Below are 21,395 nucleotides of genomic sequence, written 5' to 3'. Positions count from 1 at the left end.
TATTGCAGGCCTTTCTCCCCTTCTAAAAGGGGAGGGGCCTTGCGCAGCGTGACCCGAGGCCCAGCTGTGGCCCTGGGGATCGGGAGTGCCGGCAAAAGAGCCCGGCACTCAATAGAAGTGCCGGGCTTTTGGAGCGCAGCCAGCACTCCGTTGGGGGGGGGGGGCATTTCAGGAGGCCGGGGACGGGAGCGCAGGAAGATGCTGGCAGGCGGCCAGCAACAAAAATGGACGCCCCGCACCTCGCCTTTAAATTGCGCCTCCCCGGCCGCAGGTAGGCCCCCCTGACCCTGTCGGACATAGCATCCGGCGGTAAGTCAGAGGGCGCTCCCGAAGATCGTGGCCGGGGCGCTGTGCACGGCGATTACGTCATCGCCGGCGGTGCAGTGCCGCACCGCCGCTAACCTCCCACTGAATTTCGCGGGAGGCGTGGGCGGCACCGCACCCGGGTGCTAGTTGCTTTGCACCCCGTTAGCGCACTCTTCGGGCATAGAGAATATGATGAAGCAGAAAAAGAGCGCGTATGACAGATGTCAGGTTGCAAATACATCTGAGAATCAGGCTATATATAGAAAGGTCAGAGGAGAAGTGAAAAAGAAAATAAGAGGGGCAAAGAGAGGGTATGAGAATAGAATGGCAGCCAACATAAAAGGTAATCTAAAAGTCTTCTATAGGCATATAAATAGTAAAAGGGTAGTAAGAGGAGGGTGGGGCTGATTAGGGACCAAAAAGGAGACTATGCACGGAGGCAGAGGGTATGGCTGAGGTACTAAACGAGCACTTTGCATCTGTCTTCACCAAGGAAGAGGATGCTGCCATAGACATAGTAAAGGAGGAGGTAGTGGAGATATACATGATAGGATAGAAATTGATAAAGAGGAGGTATTAGAAAGACTGGCTGTACTTAAAGTAGATAAGTCACCAGGAGTGGATGGGATGCATCCTAGGACGCTGAGGGAATTGAGGGAGGAAATTGTAGAGGTACTGGCCATAATATTCCAATCCTCCTTGGAAACGGGGGTGGTGCCAGAGGACTGGAGAATTGCAACGGTTACACCATTGTTCAAAAAAGGGTGTAAAGATAAACCCAGCAACTATAGGCCAGTCAGTTTGACCTTGGTAGTGGGGAAGCTTTTAGAAACAGTAATCAAGGACAAAATTAACAATCACTTGGACAAGTGTGGATTAATTAAGGAAAGCCAGCACGGATTTGTTAAAGGCAAATCGTGTTCAACTAACTTGATCGAGTTCTTTGATGAGGTAATAGAGAGGGTTGATGCGGGTAATGCAGTTGACATAGTGTACATGGATTTCCAAAAGGCGTTCGACAAAGTGCCACATAATAGGCTTGCCAGCAAAGTTGAAGCCCATGGAATAAAAGGGACAATGGCAGCATGGATATGGAATTGGCTAAGTAATAGGAAACAGAGAGTAGTGGTGAACGGTTGTTTTTCAGACTGGAGGAAAGTATACAGTGGTGTTCCCCAGGGGTCGGTTCTAGGACCACCACTTTTCTTGATATATATTAATGACTTGGACATGGTGTACATGGCACAATTTCAAAATTTGCAGATGACACAAAACTTGGAAGTATAGTGAACAGTGAGGAGGAGTGTGATAGATTTCAGGAAGACAGACAGGCTGGTGAAATGGGCAGACACGTAGCTGATGAAATTTAATGCAGAAAAATGTGCAGTGATACATTTTGGTAGAAAGAATGAGGAGAGGACATATAAACTAAATGGTACAATCCTAAAGGGGATGCACGAACAGAGACACCTGGGGGTATGTGTGCACAAATTGTTGAAGGTGGCAGGGCAGGTTGAAAAAGCAGTTAAAAAGGCTTTTAGGATCTTGGGCTTCTTAAATAGATGTATAGAGTACAAAAGTGTGGAAATTATGATGAACCTGTATAAAACACTGGTTTGGCCCCAACTGGAGTACTGAGTCCAATTCTGAGCACCACACTTTAGGAAGGATGTGAAGGCCTTAGAGAAGGTGCAGAAAAGATTTACGAGAATGATTCCAGGAATGAGGGACTTCAGTTACATTGATAGACTGGAGAAGCTGGGGCTGTTCTCCTTGGAGCAGAGAAGATTGAGATTTGATAGAGGTGTTCAAAATCATGAGGGGTCTGGACAGAGCAGACAGAGGGAAACTGTTCCCATTGGCAGAAGGGTCAAGTACCAGAGGACACAGATTTAAGGTGATTGGCAAAAGAACCAAAGGTGACGTAAGAAAAAACTTTTTTTTATGCAGCGAGTGGTTAAGATCTGGAATGCACTGCCTGAAAGGGTGGTGGAGGCAGACTCAATCATGGCTTTCAAAAGAGAGTTGGATAAGTATCTGAAGGAAAGTAATTTGCAGGGCTACGGGGATAGGGCGGGGGAGTGGGACTAGCTGAAGTGCTCTTGCAGAGAGCTGGCATGGGCTCGACGGGCTGAATGGCCTCCTTCTGTGCTGTAACCATTCTATGATCCTATGGTGACCGCAAAACTACTGGATTGTCGTAAAAACCCATTTGTTCACTAATGCCCTTTAGGGAAGAAAATCTGCTGCCCTTACCTGGCCTGGCCTATATGTGACTCCAGACCCACAGCAATGTGGTTGATTCTTAACTGCCCTCTGAAATGGCCTAGCAAGCCACTCCATTGTATTCAAGAAGGCTGCTCACCACCACCTTCTTGAGGACAATTAGGGATGGGCAATAAATGCTGGCTTTGCCGGCGACACCCACATCCCGTGAATGAATAAAAAACACAGGAAAGTAATCAGACAAAAACTGACACCGAGCCAAAGAATGAGATATAAGGAACAATGACTAAATGCGTGGTAAAGAAGTAGCTTTTAAGTAAGGTGTTAAAGAGAGAGAGGTGGAAAGACAAAGTGGTTTGGGGAGGGAATTTCAGAGTTTAGGGCCTAGACGGCTGAAGGAACTGCCGCCAATGGTGGGACGATGAAAATCGGGATGTGGAGGAGGCCAGAACTGGAGGAACGCAGATTTCTCAAAGGGTTGTAGGGATGGAGAAGATTACAGAGATAGGGCGGGTGAGGCCATGGAGGGATTTGAACAAAATTAATATATCATCTCCTTTATATTAATCTCCCTATATTAATATATTCTAATCTCCCTTACATCAATCTCCCTATATTAATATATAGTATAATCTCCTTTACATTAATATCTTTATATTAATATGGTATAATCTCTCTATATAATACACTATCATCTTCATTAGGCACATTAACCTCCCTGAACTGCAGAAAAATAATTTTAATTTATATAACACATTTCAGGCACCCCAAAGTTCTTCACAGCCACCGCCAACAACAACTTGTATTTATATGGCGCCTTTAACGTAGTAAAACATCCCAAAGCGCTTCATAGGAGTGTTCTAAAGCAAAACTGACACTGAGCCACATAAGGATAAATTAGAGCAGGTGACCAAAAGCTTGGCCAAAGAGGTAGGTTTTAAGGAGCGTCTTAAAGGAGGAGAGAGAGGTAGAGAGGCGGACAGGTTTAAGCAGGGAATTCCAGAGCTTAGGGCCTAGGCAACAGAAGGCACGGCCACCAATGGTGGAGCGATTGTAATCAGGGATGCTCTAGAGGTCAGAATTAGAGGAGTGCAGATATCTCAGGGGGTTGTGGGGCTGGAGGAGATTACAGAGATCGGAAGGGGTGAGGCCACAGAGAGATCTGAAAACAAGGATGAGAATTTTAAAATTAAGACATTGCTTAACCGGGAGCCAATGTTGGTCAGCGAGCACAAGGGTGATGGGTGAACTGGATTAGTACAAGTTAGGGCACAGGCAGCCGAGTTTTGGATGACTTCAAGTTTACATAGGGTAGAACGTGGGAGGCCAGCCAGAAGTGCGTTGGAATAGCCAAGTCTAGAGGCAGCAGAGGAGTTGAGGCAGGGGCGGAGACGGGTGATGTTACGGAAGTGGAAATAGGCGGTCTTAGTGATGGCGCGAATATGTGGTTGGAAGCTCATTTCAGAGTCAAATATGACACCAAGGTTGCGAACAGTCTGCTTCAGCCTCAGACAGATGTAGGGAGAGGGATGGAGTTGGTGGCTAGGGAACAGAGTTTGTAGGCTCTGGCAGGGACCGAAGACAATGGCTTTGGTCGTCTTAATATCCAATTGGAAGAAATTTCTGCTCATCCAGTACTGGATGTCGGACAAGCAGTCTGGCAATTTAGATGACAGTGGAGGGGTCGAGAGAAGAGGTAGTGAGTTAGAGCTGGGTGTCGTCAGCGTACATGTGGAAACTGACTGTTTTTGGATGATGTCGCTGAGGGGCATCATGTAGATGAGAAATAGGAGGGGGCCAAGAATAGATCCTTGGGGGACACCAGAGTTAACAATGCGGGAAGAGAAGAGAAGGGAAGTGATTCTCTGGCTACGATTAGATACAGAAGAATGGAACCAGGCGAGTGCAGTCCCACCCAGCTGGACGACGGTGGAGAGGCGTTGGAGGAGGATGGAGTGGTCAACCATGTCAAAGGCTACAGACAGATCGAGAAGGACGAGGAAGGACAGTTTACCTTTGTCACAGTCACATAGGAGGTCATTTGTGACTTTGATAAGAGCTAATGAATTACTTTTTTTTTATAAAGAATAATCAGTGGGATTACGTAGCCAAATGTGGCAGCCAATTTACGAGATAATTGACCAGTTAATGTGTGTTTGCTGTTAGTTAAGGGATGGTGTCATGGGATCTTTAATATCCACCTGAACAGACAGATGGGACCTCGGTTTAAAATCTCTTCAGAACAATACAGCTCTCCCTCAGTACTGCACTAAAGTGTTAGCTCAGATTGTGTACTCAGGCCCTGGAGAAGGTGTAGATGAATACCTCATGATTATAAATGAAAGACAACAACAAAAACAGCACTGCCTGCTTTGCAGGACCACTCCCATTTACCTGCACGATGAGTGAATAGTTTTTACAGATAGCAGATGAAATCCTCACAGAATCAGACACCGAGTCAGGAGTTCCATCGCTCTTTGTAAACATCACTCTTTTATTCTTCTGCTTTGTATCCAGGTTTATAGTATAATTAGCAAAGGAATTCTTAAAATCTATAAAGTATGCAGAATAAAATTATTAAAACACAAATTCTGAGGCCTAGAAATTCAGTAGCATCCATTTTTGGGCGCCTTACCCGCAGAGTGCTTACAGCTACGCTCAAATGTGGAGGTCCGAGAGCGTTGGATTTTGGGCCTCGGATCTCATTATCGTGTAGATGGTGCTGCAGTAGGAGCCCGCACAAGTTGATGCTCCATTTCCCAGATAAATGACTGGGTCTGGAGGAGGAACGGGTGGGCCTCAGAGTCCGTGATCGGAGGGCTGTCGAGGGTCAGGTAAGAAGATCGGGTGGGGAGCCTGCTGTATTGTTGGGGACTCGGGATTGCTGTCGGGAGGTGGGGGCGCTAGGAGGTCGGGGCCGGGATCGGAGGAAGATTGAAGGGGTCTGGAGTATTGTTGGGGGGGGGTCGGGAGTGCTGTCGGGTGGGGCTAGGAGGTCAGGACCGGGGTCGGATGAAGATCGGCGGGGGGGGCCTGGAGGTCAGACTCAGCACCAGTAGCGCCAAAAAATCAGGTGCTACGGAGCTAAATTTTTAGCCCTGAATGTTGAATGTTTCCAGTTACCTGCCCAATGCCTCTTAAGGAGTGAATTGATCGAAGTTTTCAAGATATTAAGGGGAACAGATAGGGTAGATAGAGAGAAACTATTTCCACTGGTTGGGAAGTCTAGGACTAGGAGGCATAGTCTAAAAATTAGAGCCAGGTGTTTCAGGAGTGAAATTAGGAAACACTTCTACACACAAAGGGTGGTAGAAATTTAGAATTCTCTTGCGCAAACTACAATTGATGCTAGAGCAAGTGTTAATTTTAAATCTGAGATTGATAGATTTTTGTTAACCAAAGGTATTAAGGGATATGGGCTAAAGGCAGATATATGGAGTTAGGTCACAGTTCAGCCATGATTTAATTGAATGGCAGAACAGGCTCGAGGAACTAAATGGCCTCCTCCTGTTCCTATGTTGTTCCTATGTTCACTCTCAAGCCTGGTACTAGGGAGACCACAACAACAAACTTCATAACATGGTATCTGTAGAAACCTGTTTGAAAATGTTGCCTTTATCTGCCTGTTAAGCTATCTATGTAGGTGACTGAGTTTTAAAGGGACAGCCACCAAACAACACCGGAGAAAAATACGTTTGCCACAAACAGGCACCCCTGAAAATGAGCTGGATGCAGAAACCACAAACAGAATCCATCACTGTACTATGCAGCTGACATCCAGTAATGTTAAAGTTGGCAAATAATTCAAGATTTATCACATAAAAAGAAAGAACTTGGATCTATATAGCGCCTTTCACAACCTCAGGACCTCCCAAAGTGTTTTACAGCTAATGAAGTATTTTGAAAGTGTAGTCACTATTGTAATGTAGGAAGCGCGGCAGCCGATTTGCGCACAGAAAGATCCCACAAAAAGCAATGTGATAATGACCAGCTAATCAGATTTTTTTTTTTTATAGTAATGTTGTTTGAGGGATAAGTATTGGCCAGGACACTAGGGAGAACTCCCCTGCTCTTCTTCGAATAATGGCCGTGGGATCTTTAACGTCCACCTAAGAGAGCAGACGGGGCCTCAGTTTAACAGTACCTTAGATAGTGCAGCGCTCCCTCAGTACTGCACTGGGAGTGTCAGCCTGGATTATGTGCTCAAGTCTCTGGACTGGGACTCCAACCCACAATCTTCTGACTGTGGCGGGAGTGCTACCCACTGAGCCAAGGCTGACACCTAAGAGGAAGGGAAGTTACTTCTGAACAACAGGGTAAAAGCTGTTCATTTCTAGGGTTCTGTTAGTTTGTGATATACTCTTATGGCTGTATTATCAAAAGCCCTTGATTGAACTACTGCCTCAACTCCCTCCACAACATCCATTACTCTGTACACTAAGTTACACTGTAAGTTATATTGAATGGTAAGGGAGTGAAGGGTTATGGGGAGCGGGCAGGGAAGTGGAGTTGAGGCCAAGATCAGATCAGCCATGATCTTATTGAATGGCGGAGCAGGCTCGAGGAGCCAAATGACCTACTCCTGCTCCTACGTCTTATGTTCTCCTATCTGATCCCAACCTCCTCCCATCCTTTTTTGTCCCCATCAAAACCAGGACAAAGGTGCTGCTGAAATTCCCTTCTGCATTCTGCAGTGTCGCTGAGGCATTACCTAATGATCCAAAATTTGAATGAGCAGTAAAACACACAGAAGCTCGAATCATTTTCTCTGGCCCATTGAAGGTTGCGAAAGACAGAGGCACCATCTTCGGAGAAAATGTGACATTCACCCTGATGTTGATAACTGGTCTTGAGCTGTAAAGAATCATCATAACTTGTTAAAGCACCAAAATTAAGCATAAATATAATCAGTTTCTTTTAGGAAAGAGCCACAAACTGACTCACATATGCGGCATGTCTAACTGCACCTAATCATGGCTTGTATTAGTACAATCCTGGACTGTGTTAATGCTTCATAACTTCCTCCTCAACATCAATTACTCTGTACATTGTATGTTCTCTCCTATTGATCCCAAACCCTACACTGTCAATGTCATGCACACTGCACCTATCATTTACATATCTGAGAAAGATTAAGACCAGACCGATGAGAGGAAATGACAAACAGAAAGGAGAAAAAAATCATAATGGAAAAAAAGAATAAAGAAAGAAAGTATAGAAAGGCAAACAAGATTAGGTGATGTTACGGTGCCGTGTGTCTAATGTTACGATGCTGTGTCTAATGTTACGATGCTGTGTCTAATGTTACGATGCTGTGTCTAATGTTACGATGTTGTCTAATGTTACGATGCTGTTTGTAACGTTACGATGCTGTGTGCCATGTTACGATGCAGTATCTAATGTTATGATGCGGTTATGAACGGTAGCGTAGTGGTAATGTCACTGAGCTAATGATCCAGAAATCAAATGGTGAGTTCAAATCCCACCACGGCAGCTGGGGAATTTAAATTCAGTTAATTACATAAATCTGGAATAAAAAGCTAGTATCAGTAATGGTAAGCATGAAACTATCGGATTGTCGTAAAAACCCATCTGGTTCACTTTAGGGAAGGAAATCTGCCGTCATTACCTGGTCTGGCCTATATGTGACTCCAGACCCACAGCAATGTGGTTGACTCTTAACTACCCTCTGAAATGGCCTAGCAAGTTACTCAATTGTAACTAACCGCTACGAAACATAATAAGAATGAAACTGGATGGACCACCCGGCATCGACCTCGGCTACGGACACGGCAATGGCACACCCAGCCCAGTCAACCCTGCAAAGTCCTCCTCACCAACATCTGGGAACTTCTACCAAAATTGGGAGAGCTGTCCCACAGACTAGTCAAGCAACAGCCTGACATAGTCATACTCACATAATCATACCTTTCAGCCAATGTCCCAAACTCCTCCATCACCATCCCTGGGTATGTCCTGTCCCACCGGCAGGACAGACCCACCAGGGGTGGCAACACAGTGGTATACAGTCGGGAAGGAGTGGCCCTGGGAATCCTCAACATTGACTCAGGACCCCATGAAGTCTCATGGCTTCAGGTCAAGCATGCGCAAGGAAACCTCCTGCTGATTACCACCTACCGCCCTCCCTCAGCTGATGTATCAGTACTCCTCCATGTTGAACACCACTTGGAGTAGCAAGGGCACAGAATGTACTCTGGGTGGGGGACTTCAATGTCCATCACCAAGAGTGGCTCGGTAGCACCACTACTGACCAAGCTGGCAGAGTCCTGAAGGACATAACTGCCAGTCTGGGCCAGCAACAGGTGGTGAGAGAAGCAACACGAGGGAAAAACCTACTTGACCTCGTCTCTACCTGTCACAGATGCATCTGCCATTGTGGAGATGAAGTCCCATCTTCACACTGAGGACACCTTCCATTGTGTTGTAGATTCAGAACAGATCTAGCAGCTCAAAACTGGGCATCCATGAGGCGCTGTGGGCCATCAGCAGCAGCAGCAGAATTGTACTCCACCAAAATCTGTAACCTCATGGCCTGGCATATCCCTCACTCTACCGTTAGCACCAAGCCAGGGGGCCAACCTGGTTCAATAATGAGTGTATGCCAGGAGCAGCACCAGGCGTATGTAAAAATGAGGTGCCAACCTGGGGAAGCTGCAACACCGGACTACATGCATGCTAAAAAGTAGAAGCAGCATGTTATAGACAGGGCTAAGCAATCCCACAATCAACAGATCAGATCAAAGCTCTGCAGTCCTGCCACATCCAGTCGTGAATGGTGGTGGACCATTAAATAACTAATGGGAGGAGGAGGCTCCATGAATATCCTCATCCTCAATGATGGTGGAGCCCAGCACGTGAGTGCAAATGACAAGGCTGAAGCGTTTGCAACCATCTTCAGCCAGAAGTGCCGAGTGGATGATCTATATCGGCCTACTCCCGAGATCCACACTATCACAGAAGCCAGTCTTCAGCCAATTCAATTCACTCCACGTGATATCAAGAAACAGCTGAGCGCACTGGATACAGCAAAGGCTATGGGCCCTGACAACATCCCAGCTATCATGCTGAAAACTTGTGCTCCAGAACTAGCCGCACCTCAAGCCATGCTGTTCCAGTACAGCTACAACACTGGCATCTATCTGACAATGTGGATAACTGCCCAGGTATGTCCTGTCCACAAAAAGCAGGACAAATCCAACTCCGTCTACTCTCAATCATCAGCAAAGTGATGGAAGGTGTCATCGACAGTGCTATCAAGCGGCACTTACTCAGCAATAACCTGCTCACTGATGCCCAGTTTGGAATCCGCCAAGAACACTTGGATCCCGAACTCATTACATCCTTGGTCCAAACATGGACAAAGGAGCTGAATTCCAGAGATGAAGTGAGAGTGACTGCCCTTGACATCAAAGCAGCATTTGACCGAGTGTGGCATCAAGGAGCCCTAGTAAAACTGACGTCAATGATAATCAGGGGGAAAACGCTCCACTGGCTGGAGTCATACCTAGCACAAAGGAAGATAGTTGTGGTGGTTGAAGGTCAATCATCACAGCCCCAGGACATTGCTGCAGGAGTTCCCCAGGGCAGAGTCCTAGGCCCAACCATCTTCAGCTGCTTCATCAATGACCTTCCCTCCAGCATAAGGCCAGAAATGGGGATGTTCGCTGATGACTGCACAGTGTTCAGTGCCATTCACAACTCCTCAGATAATGAAGCAGTCCATGCCTGCATGCAACAAGACCTGGACGACATTCAGGCTTGGACTGATATGTGGCAGATAACATTCGTGCCACAGAAGTGCCAGGCAATGACTATCTCCAACAAATGAGAGCCTAACCACCTCCCCTTGACATTCAACAGCATTACCATCGCCGAATCCCCCACTATCAACATCCTGGGGGTCACCATTGACCAGAAACTTAACTGGACCAGTGGGTAGTAAGAGGCAGGGTGGGGCCTATTAGGGACAAAGAAGGTGATATATGCTTAGAGGCGCAGGGCAAGGCTAGAATACTCAATGGGTACTTTGTATCGGTGTTTACTAAGGAGGTGGATGTTGACAAAATATCCGTAGAAGTGGAAAAGGTAGAAGCAATGGAAGGGGTGAAAATTGATAGACAGGATATACTAGAAAGGCTGGGTATGCTTAGAGTGGACAAGTCGTCTGGTCCAGATGGCTTGCATCCCAGGTTGCTAAAGGAATTGGGGGAGGAGATAGGGGAAGGGCTTGCCATAATTTTCCAAGCTTCCCTAAATGCAGGGGAGGTGCCTGAGGATTGGAAAGTGGCAAATGTGACACCATTATTCAAGGGTGTAAAGACAATCCTAGTAACTACAGGACGGTCAGTTTAACATCAGTGGTGGGTAAAGTTTCAGAAACAATAATCAAGGAAAAAATTAACGGGCACTTGGAGAGGTTTAAGTTAATAAAGGCGAGCCAACACGGATTTGTGAAAGGCAGGTCGTGTTTGACTAATCTAATTGAATTTTTTGATGAAGTAACAGGGAGGATTGATGAAGGGAATGCAATGGATGTTGTCTACATGGATTTTCGGAAGGTGTTTGACAAAGTACCACATAGAAGGCTGGTTAACAAAATTGAGGCTCATGGAATAGGTGGGTCAGTGGCAACTTGGATAAGGAATTGGCTTAAGGACAGAAAACAGTGAGTTGTGGTAAATAGCTTTTTTTCAGACTGGAGAATGGTAGACAGTGGTGTTCCCCAAGGGTCAGTGCTGGGGCCACGGCTTTTTTTGATGTATAAAATGACCTGGATATTGGAGTACAGAGTAGAATTTCTAAATTTGCCGATGACACAAAACTTGGGGGGGTGGCAAACCGTGATGATGATACCAATTGACTGCAACAGGGCATAGAAAAGTTAGCAGAATGGGCAGACAAGTGGCAGATGGAATTTAATACAGAGAAATGTGAGGTGATGCATTTTGTCAGAAGTAACAGGGAGAGGCAATATACACTTAATGGCACACTTTTAAAGAGTGTGCAGGGACAAACGGACCTGGGAGTTAATGTGCATAGGTCCCTGAAGGTGGCGGGCCATATTGAGAGAGTGGTTAGCAAAGCATATGTGATCTTGGGCTTCATAAATAGAAGTATTGAGTACAAAAGTAGAGAAGTTATGCTGAACCTTTATAAAGCGCTGGTTAGGCCACAACTGGAGTATTGCATCCAGTTCTGGTCACCACACTTTAGGAAGGGTGCAGAGGAGATTTACCAGAATGGTTCCGGGGATGGGGAATTTTAGCTACAAGGACAGGTTGGAGAAGCTGGATACAGGGGGATGAGGACCTGGCGACGGAAGTGGTGGAAACGGATACACTCAGGCCTAGAAATTCAGTATAGCCACGTTTGGGGCGCTACAGCATGGCGTTCGCTAACTTTTGCGCCCGGCGCAACTTAGCGCCACCTTCGCCGATATTCAGTTGCATCGCCCCAAGAGGTTGCTGCTGCGCTAAAGCAGGCGATGCACGACTATCATTAGGCGCTAAGCCGGCGATCCGGGGCGCAAACACCGAAGGCGGGCGCAGCGCAGGTGCGGCGAGTTGCTCATTGAGGCCAGACAGTCAGGCGCCGGTCAGCACTTAAAGGGGGAGGGTGGAATTGCTTGGCTGCCACGCCCTGCACCCCTAAGGCAAGGCCTGAACACTGCTTCTGGAACTGCTCCACGCCCAGGAGAATGGAGAAGGCCAGGGAGAGAGCGCAGCGCTTCGGCGAGGGTGACCTGAGGCTGCTGGTTGGCGCAGTGGACCGCAGGCGCCATATCCTCTTCCCTGAGGATGGCAGGAGGCCGCTGCCCGCCGAATATCGGAAAGCATGGAGGGATGTGGCAAACAGGGTCACATCCAACAGCGTGGTTGGCAGGACACCAACCCGGTGCCGGAAAAAATTCAACGACCTCTCTCGGGTTGTCAGGGTGAGTACCCTTTCCAGTATCCTCCTCATCCCTGCATGTGCACCTCACTTTATGGCCAAACAGGTCTGAAAGCCCTAATGGCCAGCCCTCATCCAGCAGCTATGTGACTGTCATGAAAAGCACTTGCGCAATCAGGACTTTAGACACTGTCAGGGCTATTCGACCATGGGAGGCAGTGCGGGCAAGATCAGGTCTTGACACTGTCAGGGCTAGTCGAACATGAGAGGCAGTGCGGGCAAGATCAGGGCTTGACACTGTACTTAGAGGCGGTCCTTTCTCTTGCAGGCCAAGCTGGCGCATAACAGAAGACAGCAGCGACAGACTGGGGGAGGCCGTCCTGACCTGAAACAGCTGAGCGACCTCGAGCAGCGGATCATGGCAGGCCGGCTGAGTGGCCCCGTCGCCACTGGAGATGCTGACCCTGTTCTGGGCACCAATGGTAAGGTCATCACCTTTTTGACCTCTCCCTTTCCACTTGCGCCTCACGCCAGCATCCTTTGCCACTATCGAACCAATGCAGTGCACAGCAGCACTCATGCCTCCCTCGCTGCCGCCCTGTCCTCACTCTAAAGCAACTCTTGTGCCTCCCTGCTTTCAGATGGTGACTCGCCAGGTGAGGAGGCAGCCCCTCAAGCTGGCACTGTGTCCGAGTCAGACATAGAGGAGGAGGAAGAGGAAGCCAGCCCATCAGGGACACCCTCAGCCGAGGCAGCCCATGGCCATGATGGTGACACGTCTTCCCTGGAGGGGAGCAGGGGGGGGGGGGGGAAGGGTCGGAGGATAGTGAAGCTCCGAGGACCAGCGGCCTGCAGCAACGCGGGAGGGGTGGGGAAGCTCGGCAGCCTTCTCCCCGGGGGGGGGGGGGGGGGGGGAGTGCGGCCTCCAGTCTTGCTATGGTGAGCGCAGATGAGGTGCGGCTCCTAGCGGAAATGGGCGTCCAGGCTGAGCGCAGGCACACTGAGCTCATGGCTGCAGTGGCAAGGATGCCTGACTCCATAAAGTCACTGGCAAGGAGTGTGCAGGAATTCAGGGCAGCACAGGCCAGGAGTCTGCAACAATTCAGTGCAGCACAGGCCAGGAGTCTGCAACAATTCAGTGCAGCACAGGCCAGGAGTCAGCAGGACTTCGCTGCTTCACAGGCGGCTTCTAGCCAAGTGCTCAGTCGTGCCGTGCATTCACTGGCTGCTGTCATACAGACACAGACCAGGGCCACACGGGCACTAACTGCTGCCACACTCGCTGGATCGGCCAGGCATCGCCGGGGCACTGGCTGTGCCGCAGCAGCCCAGCAGTCTGTGCCTCAGCAGATTGCTGCGCATGCTGCAGTGCTGGCCCGTGCGCGTGCCAATGTCTCAGCCGACCAGGGAGTGCCTGTGATCTGTCAGGTTAGCAGCATTCCTGCAGCCAACACTGTCACTCCTCCATTGCAGCTGCCACCAGCTGTTGGACAGACTGCTGTCGCCCAAGCAGAGTTGGAGCAGTCAGCAGCCGGCCCCTCCAGGTCGACCCCCAAGGGCATCTGCCGTCTCACCATCTGACCCTCAGCAGCCTTCCCCCAGCCTTGCTGCAGCCACTGGGGTCCCATTGAGGAGGAGCTGCAGGGCGGGTAGGGGCCAGTCACGGAAGCGAAACGGATCACCCTCGCAGGGGAAAAAGTAGAAGGTGTGGCCAAATGTTTTGTTTTACTTATAAAAGCCGAGACTGGTGTATTTGTTTCATATATAAAAGCCGAGACTGGTGTATTTGTTTCATATTTAAAGGCCGAGACTGGTGTATTTGTTTCATATTTAAAGGCCGAGACTGGTATATTTGTTTTACTTGTAAAGGCCGAGACGGGTGTATTTGTGTTTTTGGGGGGGGGGGGGGGGGGGTTTCTCTCCATTAGTTTGTCATGTGGGAAGGGCACAGAGGTACCATAGTAAAAAAAATTCTAAAATCGCACTGTCCATGCTTTATTTTGCAAGTCCTGGTTGCCCTGCTCGGCTGAGGGCTTGTGGAGCGGCTGCATTCATCTTCTGCCATTGGCACAGCCATTCCCTGAGAGGGGGCCTAGAACCGACTTGCAATAAGCAGCCGACGGGCGGCCCTTGCACTTTCTGCCTCCCTCCTGTGCTGGCCCTCCTCCTCCTCCTCCTCCTCTGGTGGTCCTCCAATGTCTGCTGGCAGTGGCTGAGTCCTGCGGATAGCCAGGTTGTGCAGCATACGACAACGAAATGGGAGACTCGCTCAGGCAAGTACTGTAGGGCTCCCCCGGAACGATCCACACAGCGGAACGGTTGCTTCAGCACGCCGATTGCTTGCTCAATGATGTTCCTGGTTGCTTGATGGCTCTCATTGTATCCCTCTTCAGGGGGGCGCTGGGCGCACGGAGCGGGGTCATCAGCCAGGTGCACAAAGGATAGCCTTTGTCCCCGAGAAGCCATCCTCGTGGGTGAGGCTGGGCCTCGAACATGTCTGCCACAGAAGTCTGGCGCAGGATGAAGGCATCGTGGCTGCTGCCTGGAAAGCGGGCATTGACAGCTAGGATGAGCTGCCTGTGGTCACACACCAACTGCACGTTGAGCGAATGGTAGCCCTTCCGGTTGCGGTAATCCTCGGCATTCTCGAGAGGTGCCCGCAAAGCCACATGCGTGCAGTCAATGGCGCCCTGCACCGTGGGGAAGCCCGCTAATGCTGCAAAGCCCATTGCACGCTGTTGCTGCTTGTCAACGGTCATGGGGAAGGAGATGAACTGACTGATACGCTTATCAATGACTCCATAAAAGGCGATGAATTAGGAAAGTAATGAAAAGGTTTTTATTAACTAAAGAACAGAGCATGCCTCTCGTGGACGACCGGTTCCAAGAAGGAAGTGGGTTGCCGGGCAGCCACCTTTATACCAGGTCATGTAGGCGGAGTCAGCTGAGGCATGCATAGGTACACAGTGAGTAGCAGGAGGTAACAATGTGCAATAACGATAACGGTAGTGAACGACAGTGAAAACAATAACAGTGGTTTACCACACTGACGTCTCCTTCTGAAAAGGGCATTGGTCACCTGGCGGATGCAGCAATGTACCGCAAACTGGGAGATGTTGGAAATGTCCCCAGTAGCGGATTGGAAGGAGCCGGTGGCATAGAAGATGAGAGCCACCGTCACCTTCACTGCCACCGACAGACGTCCTGCTCCTCAGCTGTGGCTGCAGATCTCCGCGAAGCAGGTGGCAGATCTCAGTGACCACCGCCCTTCTGAATTGCAGCCTCCGAACACACTGCTCCTCAGACATGTTCAGATATGAGAACTGCTGGCGGTATACCCTGGGTGGGTATGGCCTCCTTTGCCGACGCCTGTTGCCTCTTCTCCGTCTGGCCATGACTGGCACTCTCTCACGGCGTCTCTGAGCCCTTTGAATGCAATGGAGAAGCCCAACGTTTCCACCCATTGCAGCCCCCATTATATGTTTCCAATCAATGCTATGACTCTGAAGTTAAAGACAAGTGCAAAGCTGTGGCCTGAAGCCACAAGTACCTGTGCGAGTGTTGAGCCAAACCAGAAAGCTCTCTACCTTTGTCTCTCTCCAAAGATCCGTCTCTCACAAAGAAGGAGTGGTGCAAAATGGCTGCCATTTATACTGCAGGAGGTGTCCCCTTTAATTAGCGCCCCCCGCGCCCCGCAGCAACTGGGAACCGTTCCCCTCTACCAGTCGCTAGGGGCGCCGCTGAATTTCCGGTTTGGGGCGCACAAAGGGCGTTGCACCATGAAATGACGTCAGGATCTGCGCGCGCAGCTGAGCGCGCGCAAAGGTTTTGCGCCGCCACTAAATCTTAACTGAAGTTCGCGAGAGGCGCAGATCGCGCTGCGCCCGGGCGCTAGCCGCTTAGCACCCCGCTTCTCCTCCTCCTAAGGCACTCGCGGCTGGCGCAAACAACTGAATTTCTAGGCCTCAATGTTTTCAAGGGGAGACTGGATAGGCACTTGAGGGAAATAAACTTGCAGGGCTACGGGGATAGAGCGGGGGAATGGGACTGACTGGATTACTCTACAGAGAGCCGGCACGGACTCGATGGGCCGAAGGGCCTCCTTCTGTGCCGTTATAACTCTATGACATAAATGCTGTGGCAACAAGAGCAGGTCAGCGGCTAGGTATTCTGTGGCGAGTGTCTCACCTCCCGACTCCCCAAAGCCTTTCCACCATCGACAAGGCACAAGTAAGGAGGGTGATGGAATACTCTCCACTTGCCTGGATGAGTGCAGCGCCAACAACAGGAAGCTCGACACCATCCAGGACAAAGTAGCCCGTTTGATTGGCACCCCAACCACCACCTTAAACATTCACTCCCTCCACCACCGGCATTCCGTGGCTGCAGTGCATACCATCTACAAGATGCACTGCAGCAACTTGCCAAGGCTTCTTCAGCAGCACCTCCCAAACCCGCGACCTTTTCCACCTAAAAGGACAAGGGCAGCAGGCGCATGGGAACACCACCACCTCCAAGTTCCCCTCCAAGTCACACACCATCCTGACTTAGAAGTATATCGCTGATCCTTCATCGTCGCTGGGTCAAAATCCTGGAACTCCCTACCTAACAGCACTGTGGGAGTACCTTCACCACACGGACTGCAGTGGTTCAAGGCGGCGGCTCACCACCACCTTCTCAAGGACATCTGGGGATGGGCAATAAATGCTGGCCTTGCCAGTGACGCCCACATCCCATAAGCGAATTTAAAAAAATGCTGTGGCCCTAATGTTACGGTGCCGGGTGCAATGTTACGGTGCCGGGTGCAATGTTACGGTGCCGGATGCAATGTTACGGTGCTGTGTGTAATGTTACGATGCTGTGTCTAATATTACGGTGTTGTGTCTAATGTTACGGTGCTGTATCTAATGTTACGATGCTGTGTCTGATGTTACAATGCTGTGACTAATGTTATGATGTTGTGTGTAATGTTACGATGCTGTGTCTAATGTTATGTGCTGTGCCCCTAATGTTACGATGCTGTGTGTAATGTTACGATGCTGTAGCTAATGGTACGATGCTGTGTCTAATGATACGATGCTGTGCCCCTAATGTTACGATGCCGTGCCCCTAATGTTACGATGCCAGTGATGGAGGACAAGGGACACCATCACTTGATCTGTGTGTAAAGTTACGGTGCTGTATCTAATGTTACGATGCTGTGTGTCTGATGTTACGAAGCTGTGTGTCTGATGTTACGATGCTGTGTCTGATGTTACGATGCTGTGGCCGTAATGTTATGATGCTGTGGCCTAGAAATTGGACAAGGCCCGAAAACAGACACGGGGATTGCGATGCGCGATTAACCCACACCCGTTGAGTCCGATGCAGGCAGCATGTAAACTTCATGCTGCCTGCTAATCAAAATAATTGCAGTGGTGAGGAAGCACTAAACGCGCCGTTCAGTGGCTCAGCACCTCAGCAGGGGGCCCAAGTTTGTGCCAGGCTAGCACCACTTAAAGTCAGCCTACACCTCTTAAAGGGGAGGTGATTCTGGTTGGAGAAGGTGCCGGAAATGGCTAGGCAAGAGAGTGTGAGCGAGAAGAACACTAAATTATGGCGCAACAGGGAAGCGAGTGTGCACCAAGTTTCTCAGATACTGCACTGGAGGCCTTGGTGAAGAAAGTAGACAGGAGAAGAGAGGTCCTCTATCCACGGGGCCAGGACGCCCTCCAAACAAACTCGAAGGCAGTGGGTGCAGATAGCCCTGGCAGTCAATACCAGCAGCCCTGCCCCGAGGACCTGGTTGCAGTGACGCAAAAAGTTCAATGACCTCACACGAATGGTCATGGTCAGTAAAGTCATCTTTAAATGCCATATCCCACCAGCCTCACATACTACTCAATGCACCACATCCCTATCACTCACCTACCAACAATCTCTATCAATCATGACTCATACCTTCACCTCATCCTCACACTTTTACCACTGCTGCAAGCCTCACACCCACATCTCACAGCTTGCACACATTGCTAGCTATTCAACTATGACTCGCACATCACCCAAACACATTGCACCACACTCACTGACACACTTCCCTCTCTCTTGCAGGACAACGTGGCTCATAACCGGAGGCAGCAGGATCTTCCTGCAGAAAGACAGGCAAGCCTGCATATCCTGACACAGCTGGAGGAGACTGTGCTGGAGATTATTGGAGCAGCCATGGTGATCGCCGAGGCTGAAACCACCGAAGATGATGGTATGTTCATACCTAACCCTCCTTCTCACATCCCACTTCCCTCTCATCACACAATCTCTTCTCACTTACAAGCTGCTGATGGTGTAAGCATGCACACCTTGCTTTCCCCCTCCCCTCACCACAACCCGACCCTTGTTCCTTTCTCCTTTCAGATACCCAAGAACTCCAACCTGACCAGCCAGTGCAGGAAGAGCAGATTGATGGAAGATAAGGGACACCATCACTTGATCTCACACTCGCAGGCACCAGCTCAAAAACTGTCACTGCCCATACTTTAGAGGGTAGTATAGAGGCGGGATCTGCATGTGGCGAGTCACCGGGCACGAGTGGCCTGCAGCCAGGGCAGAGGGAAAGGGTAGCGCAGGTACCAGCTCACTGGAGTTCTGCTGCAGAGGACTCAGATGAGGACTTCAATGGGGCGGCCTACAGAAGAAGGGTGATGGACATGCACACAGAAATGCTTGGTGTATTGTTAGGCCTGCCAGAGAGCCTGTTGTCACTGTTAAGGAGCGCGGAGGAGTCTGGCACCAACATTGCACAGGGCTTTGTGCAGAGCTTGAACCCCATGATTTCCAGGATGGAAGTCCTGGGCAACCCCATTAATACACTTGTAACTTTTGCTGCTCAGACTGCTGCCATCATGGCTGTGTTTACCAATGTGGAAAGGGATTTGCAGGGTATCACAGCAGTCCAGCAATCTGTCCTCCAACAGATTACTAGGATTGTTGAGGCACCGCCCCGTGGGAGTGGCAGTGGCTCCACGGAGCACGAATCTGCTGTCCTCGCTCAGGATGACAGCATTCGTACTTCCACCACTGCCATTTATGCACTTAACGTTAACTCTGTTTCTCTCTCCTCGATGCTGCCTGACCTGAGTGTTTCCAGCATTTTCTGCTGTTATTTCAGATTTCCAGCATCTGCAGTATTTTGCTATTGTATTAGTGGGTGATTAGTTGACTTCGTTATGTAGTATTAGATTGAATGATTTATAAATGTGGTTTGGAATGTTTGTTTTGTGATGGCTCTCATTTCAGCATCGTGGCCAAGAGGACGCTGTGATGTTCTGTGACAGAAGGGTGGTAAGGTGGGGAATTGTTGAGCAAAAGGGATCTGCGGTTTCATTCAGGGGAACCAAAGTCTGATGAGTCGCTCATGGACAGCCCGTCCGGAACATGGATGCACAGGCTGCCTCCTCCCTTCCTCCTCCTCTTCCTAAGCGCAGCTTAGAGGGGAGATTGATCGTGACTGCTGCCAGGATAGCGGGCATTCACCAGCATGATGTGCTGGGCGTGGTCGCACACCAACTGCACGTTGTCAGTGGAACACTGTGATTACGGAACATCTCACCATTGAGATCCGGCGCCCGCAAAGCCACGTGTGTGCAGTCGATGGCACCCTGCATATCGGGGAGCCAGATATCCTGGCAGAGCCACGTGCGCACTTCTCCTGCTTCTCTCTGTTGAGAGAAGACAATGAAGTTTCTTCTCCTAGCATACAGAGCCTCTGTGACCTCCTGGATGCAACGATGGACAGTGAACTTTGAGATGTTTGCTATGTTGCCTGTTCTAGCCTGGAAGGATCTGCTAGCGAAAAGATTCAGGGCTACGGTCACCTTGAGGGCCACCGGCAGAGCCACCATCGCCCTGCTCTGAGGCTGCAGGGCTGGTTCCAAGAGGTGGCAGAGTTCTATGACCACCTTCTTGTTGCCGAACACACTGCTCCTGACTTAGGTACAGGTAGGAGAAGTGCTCCCTGAAGGCCTTAGATGGGTAAGACCTCCTGCTGAGAGCCCTCCTCCCCCTCCCTTTGCAAGCAGCTTGTCTTTGCTGCCTCTGCTGCATCATCCTGTCATAATGCAGCGCGAGGGGGACTGCAAGTAGAGCCCCCGTGATTGGGAGCAAGTGGTGGAGTCAGAGGCCTTCCAGTAACAGCCAATGCCTTCCCAATCTTCAGCAGCACTCCCTGCATGCTTTAACAACTTTTGAAATCTCTTCCAGTAACGCAGTACACCTACAAACTCTGCAAGAGCCATTACAAAAGCAATAAACAACTTACCCGCAAGTTGGATGTATCCCTTTAAGTAGCGCTGGTGGGGGGGTCCCTCGTGCAGCTGAATGCACGTTCAGCAGTGTGTGTTTAGGAGAGGCCATTGAATGGAGCAGCGATGTCAAAAATGGCAGGTCGTGTGTCAAATCAGCATTGCACGCTGACTGACATCACGATCTGCATACTGCCCACACTATCGCCCTCACCAAGATGGCGATCAGCATGGGCCACGCCGGAAGTGAGGCGGACGCCATTCAAAAAAAAAAAACAGCCAAAACTGCCAGCGCTACAGGGTTGAATTTTGCGGCCAACATCTTAAAATTACAGCTAGGTCATTCAGGAGCAAAATCAGGTAGCACTTAGAATAAAATAATCTTACAGCACAGAAGGAGGGCATTTGTGCTTGTGCTGGTTTTTTGAAAGAGCTATCCAAATAGTCCCACTCCCCTGCTCTTTCCCCACAGTCCTGTAAATTTCTCCTTTTCAAATATAGGTCCAATTCCTTTTAGAAAGGTGTGGAGATGCCGGAGTTGGACTGGGGTGGACAAATGTAAGAAGTCACACAACACCAGGTTATAGTCCAACAGTTTTATTTGAAATCACAAGCTTTCGGACCGCTGCTCCTTCGTCAGGTGAAGTGGAGAGATGCATAAAGACACAGCTTATA

At 49.6% G+C, this 21,395-nt stretch overlaps 1 protein-coding gene across 5 annotated transcripts in view; it reads right to left on the bottom strand.

Annotated features, from left to right (window-relative positions):
* The window catches only part of LOC147102226 (integrin alpha-E-like), a 208,162-nt gene that overhangs the window by 83,800 nt on the left and 102,967 nt on the right, over positions 1 to 21,395 (bottom strand). For all 5 annotated transcript variants that reach the window (XM_085964540.1, XM_085964539.1, XM_085964542.1 and 2 more), the window contains exons 19-20: positions 7,244 to 7,386; positions 4,927 to 5,084 (exon numbers count right to left, since the gene is read on the bottom strand). In XM_085964540.1, coding sequence (XP_085820666.1) covers positions 4,927 to 5,084; positions 7,244 to 7,386 — 301 coding nt within the window. The remainder of the gene's footprint in view (positions 1 to 4,926; positions 5,085 to 7,243; positions 7,387 to 21,395) is intronic.

Source organism: Somniosus microcephalus, chromosome 22 (assembly GCF_052327205.1).
Source record: "Somniosus microcephalus isolate GS21.2 chromosome 22, FLI_Smic_1.0, whole genome shotgun sequence".
Lineage (NCBI taxonomy): Eukaryota > Metazoa > Chordata > Chondrichthyes > Squaliformes > Somniosidae > Somniosus > Somniosus microcephalus.
Note: the sequence above shows the minus strand (reverse complement) of the source record. Positions and strands in the feature narration are given on the sequence as shown.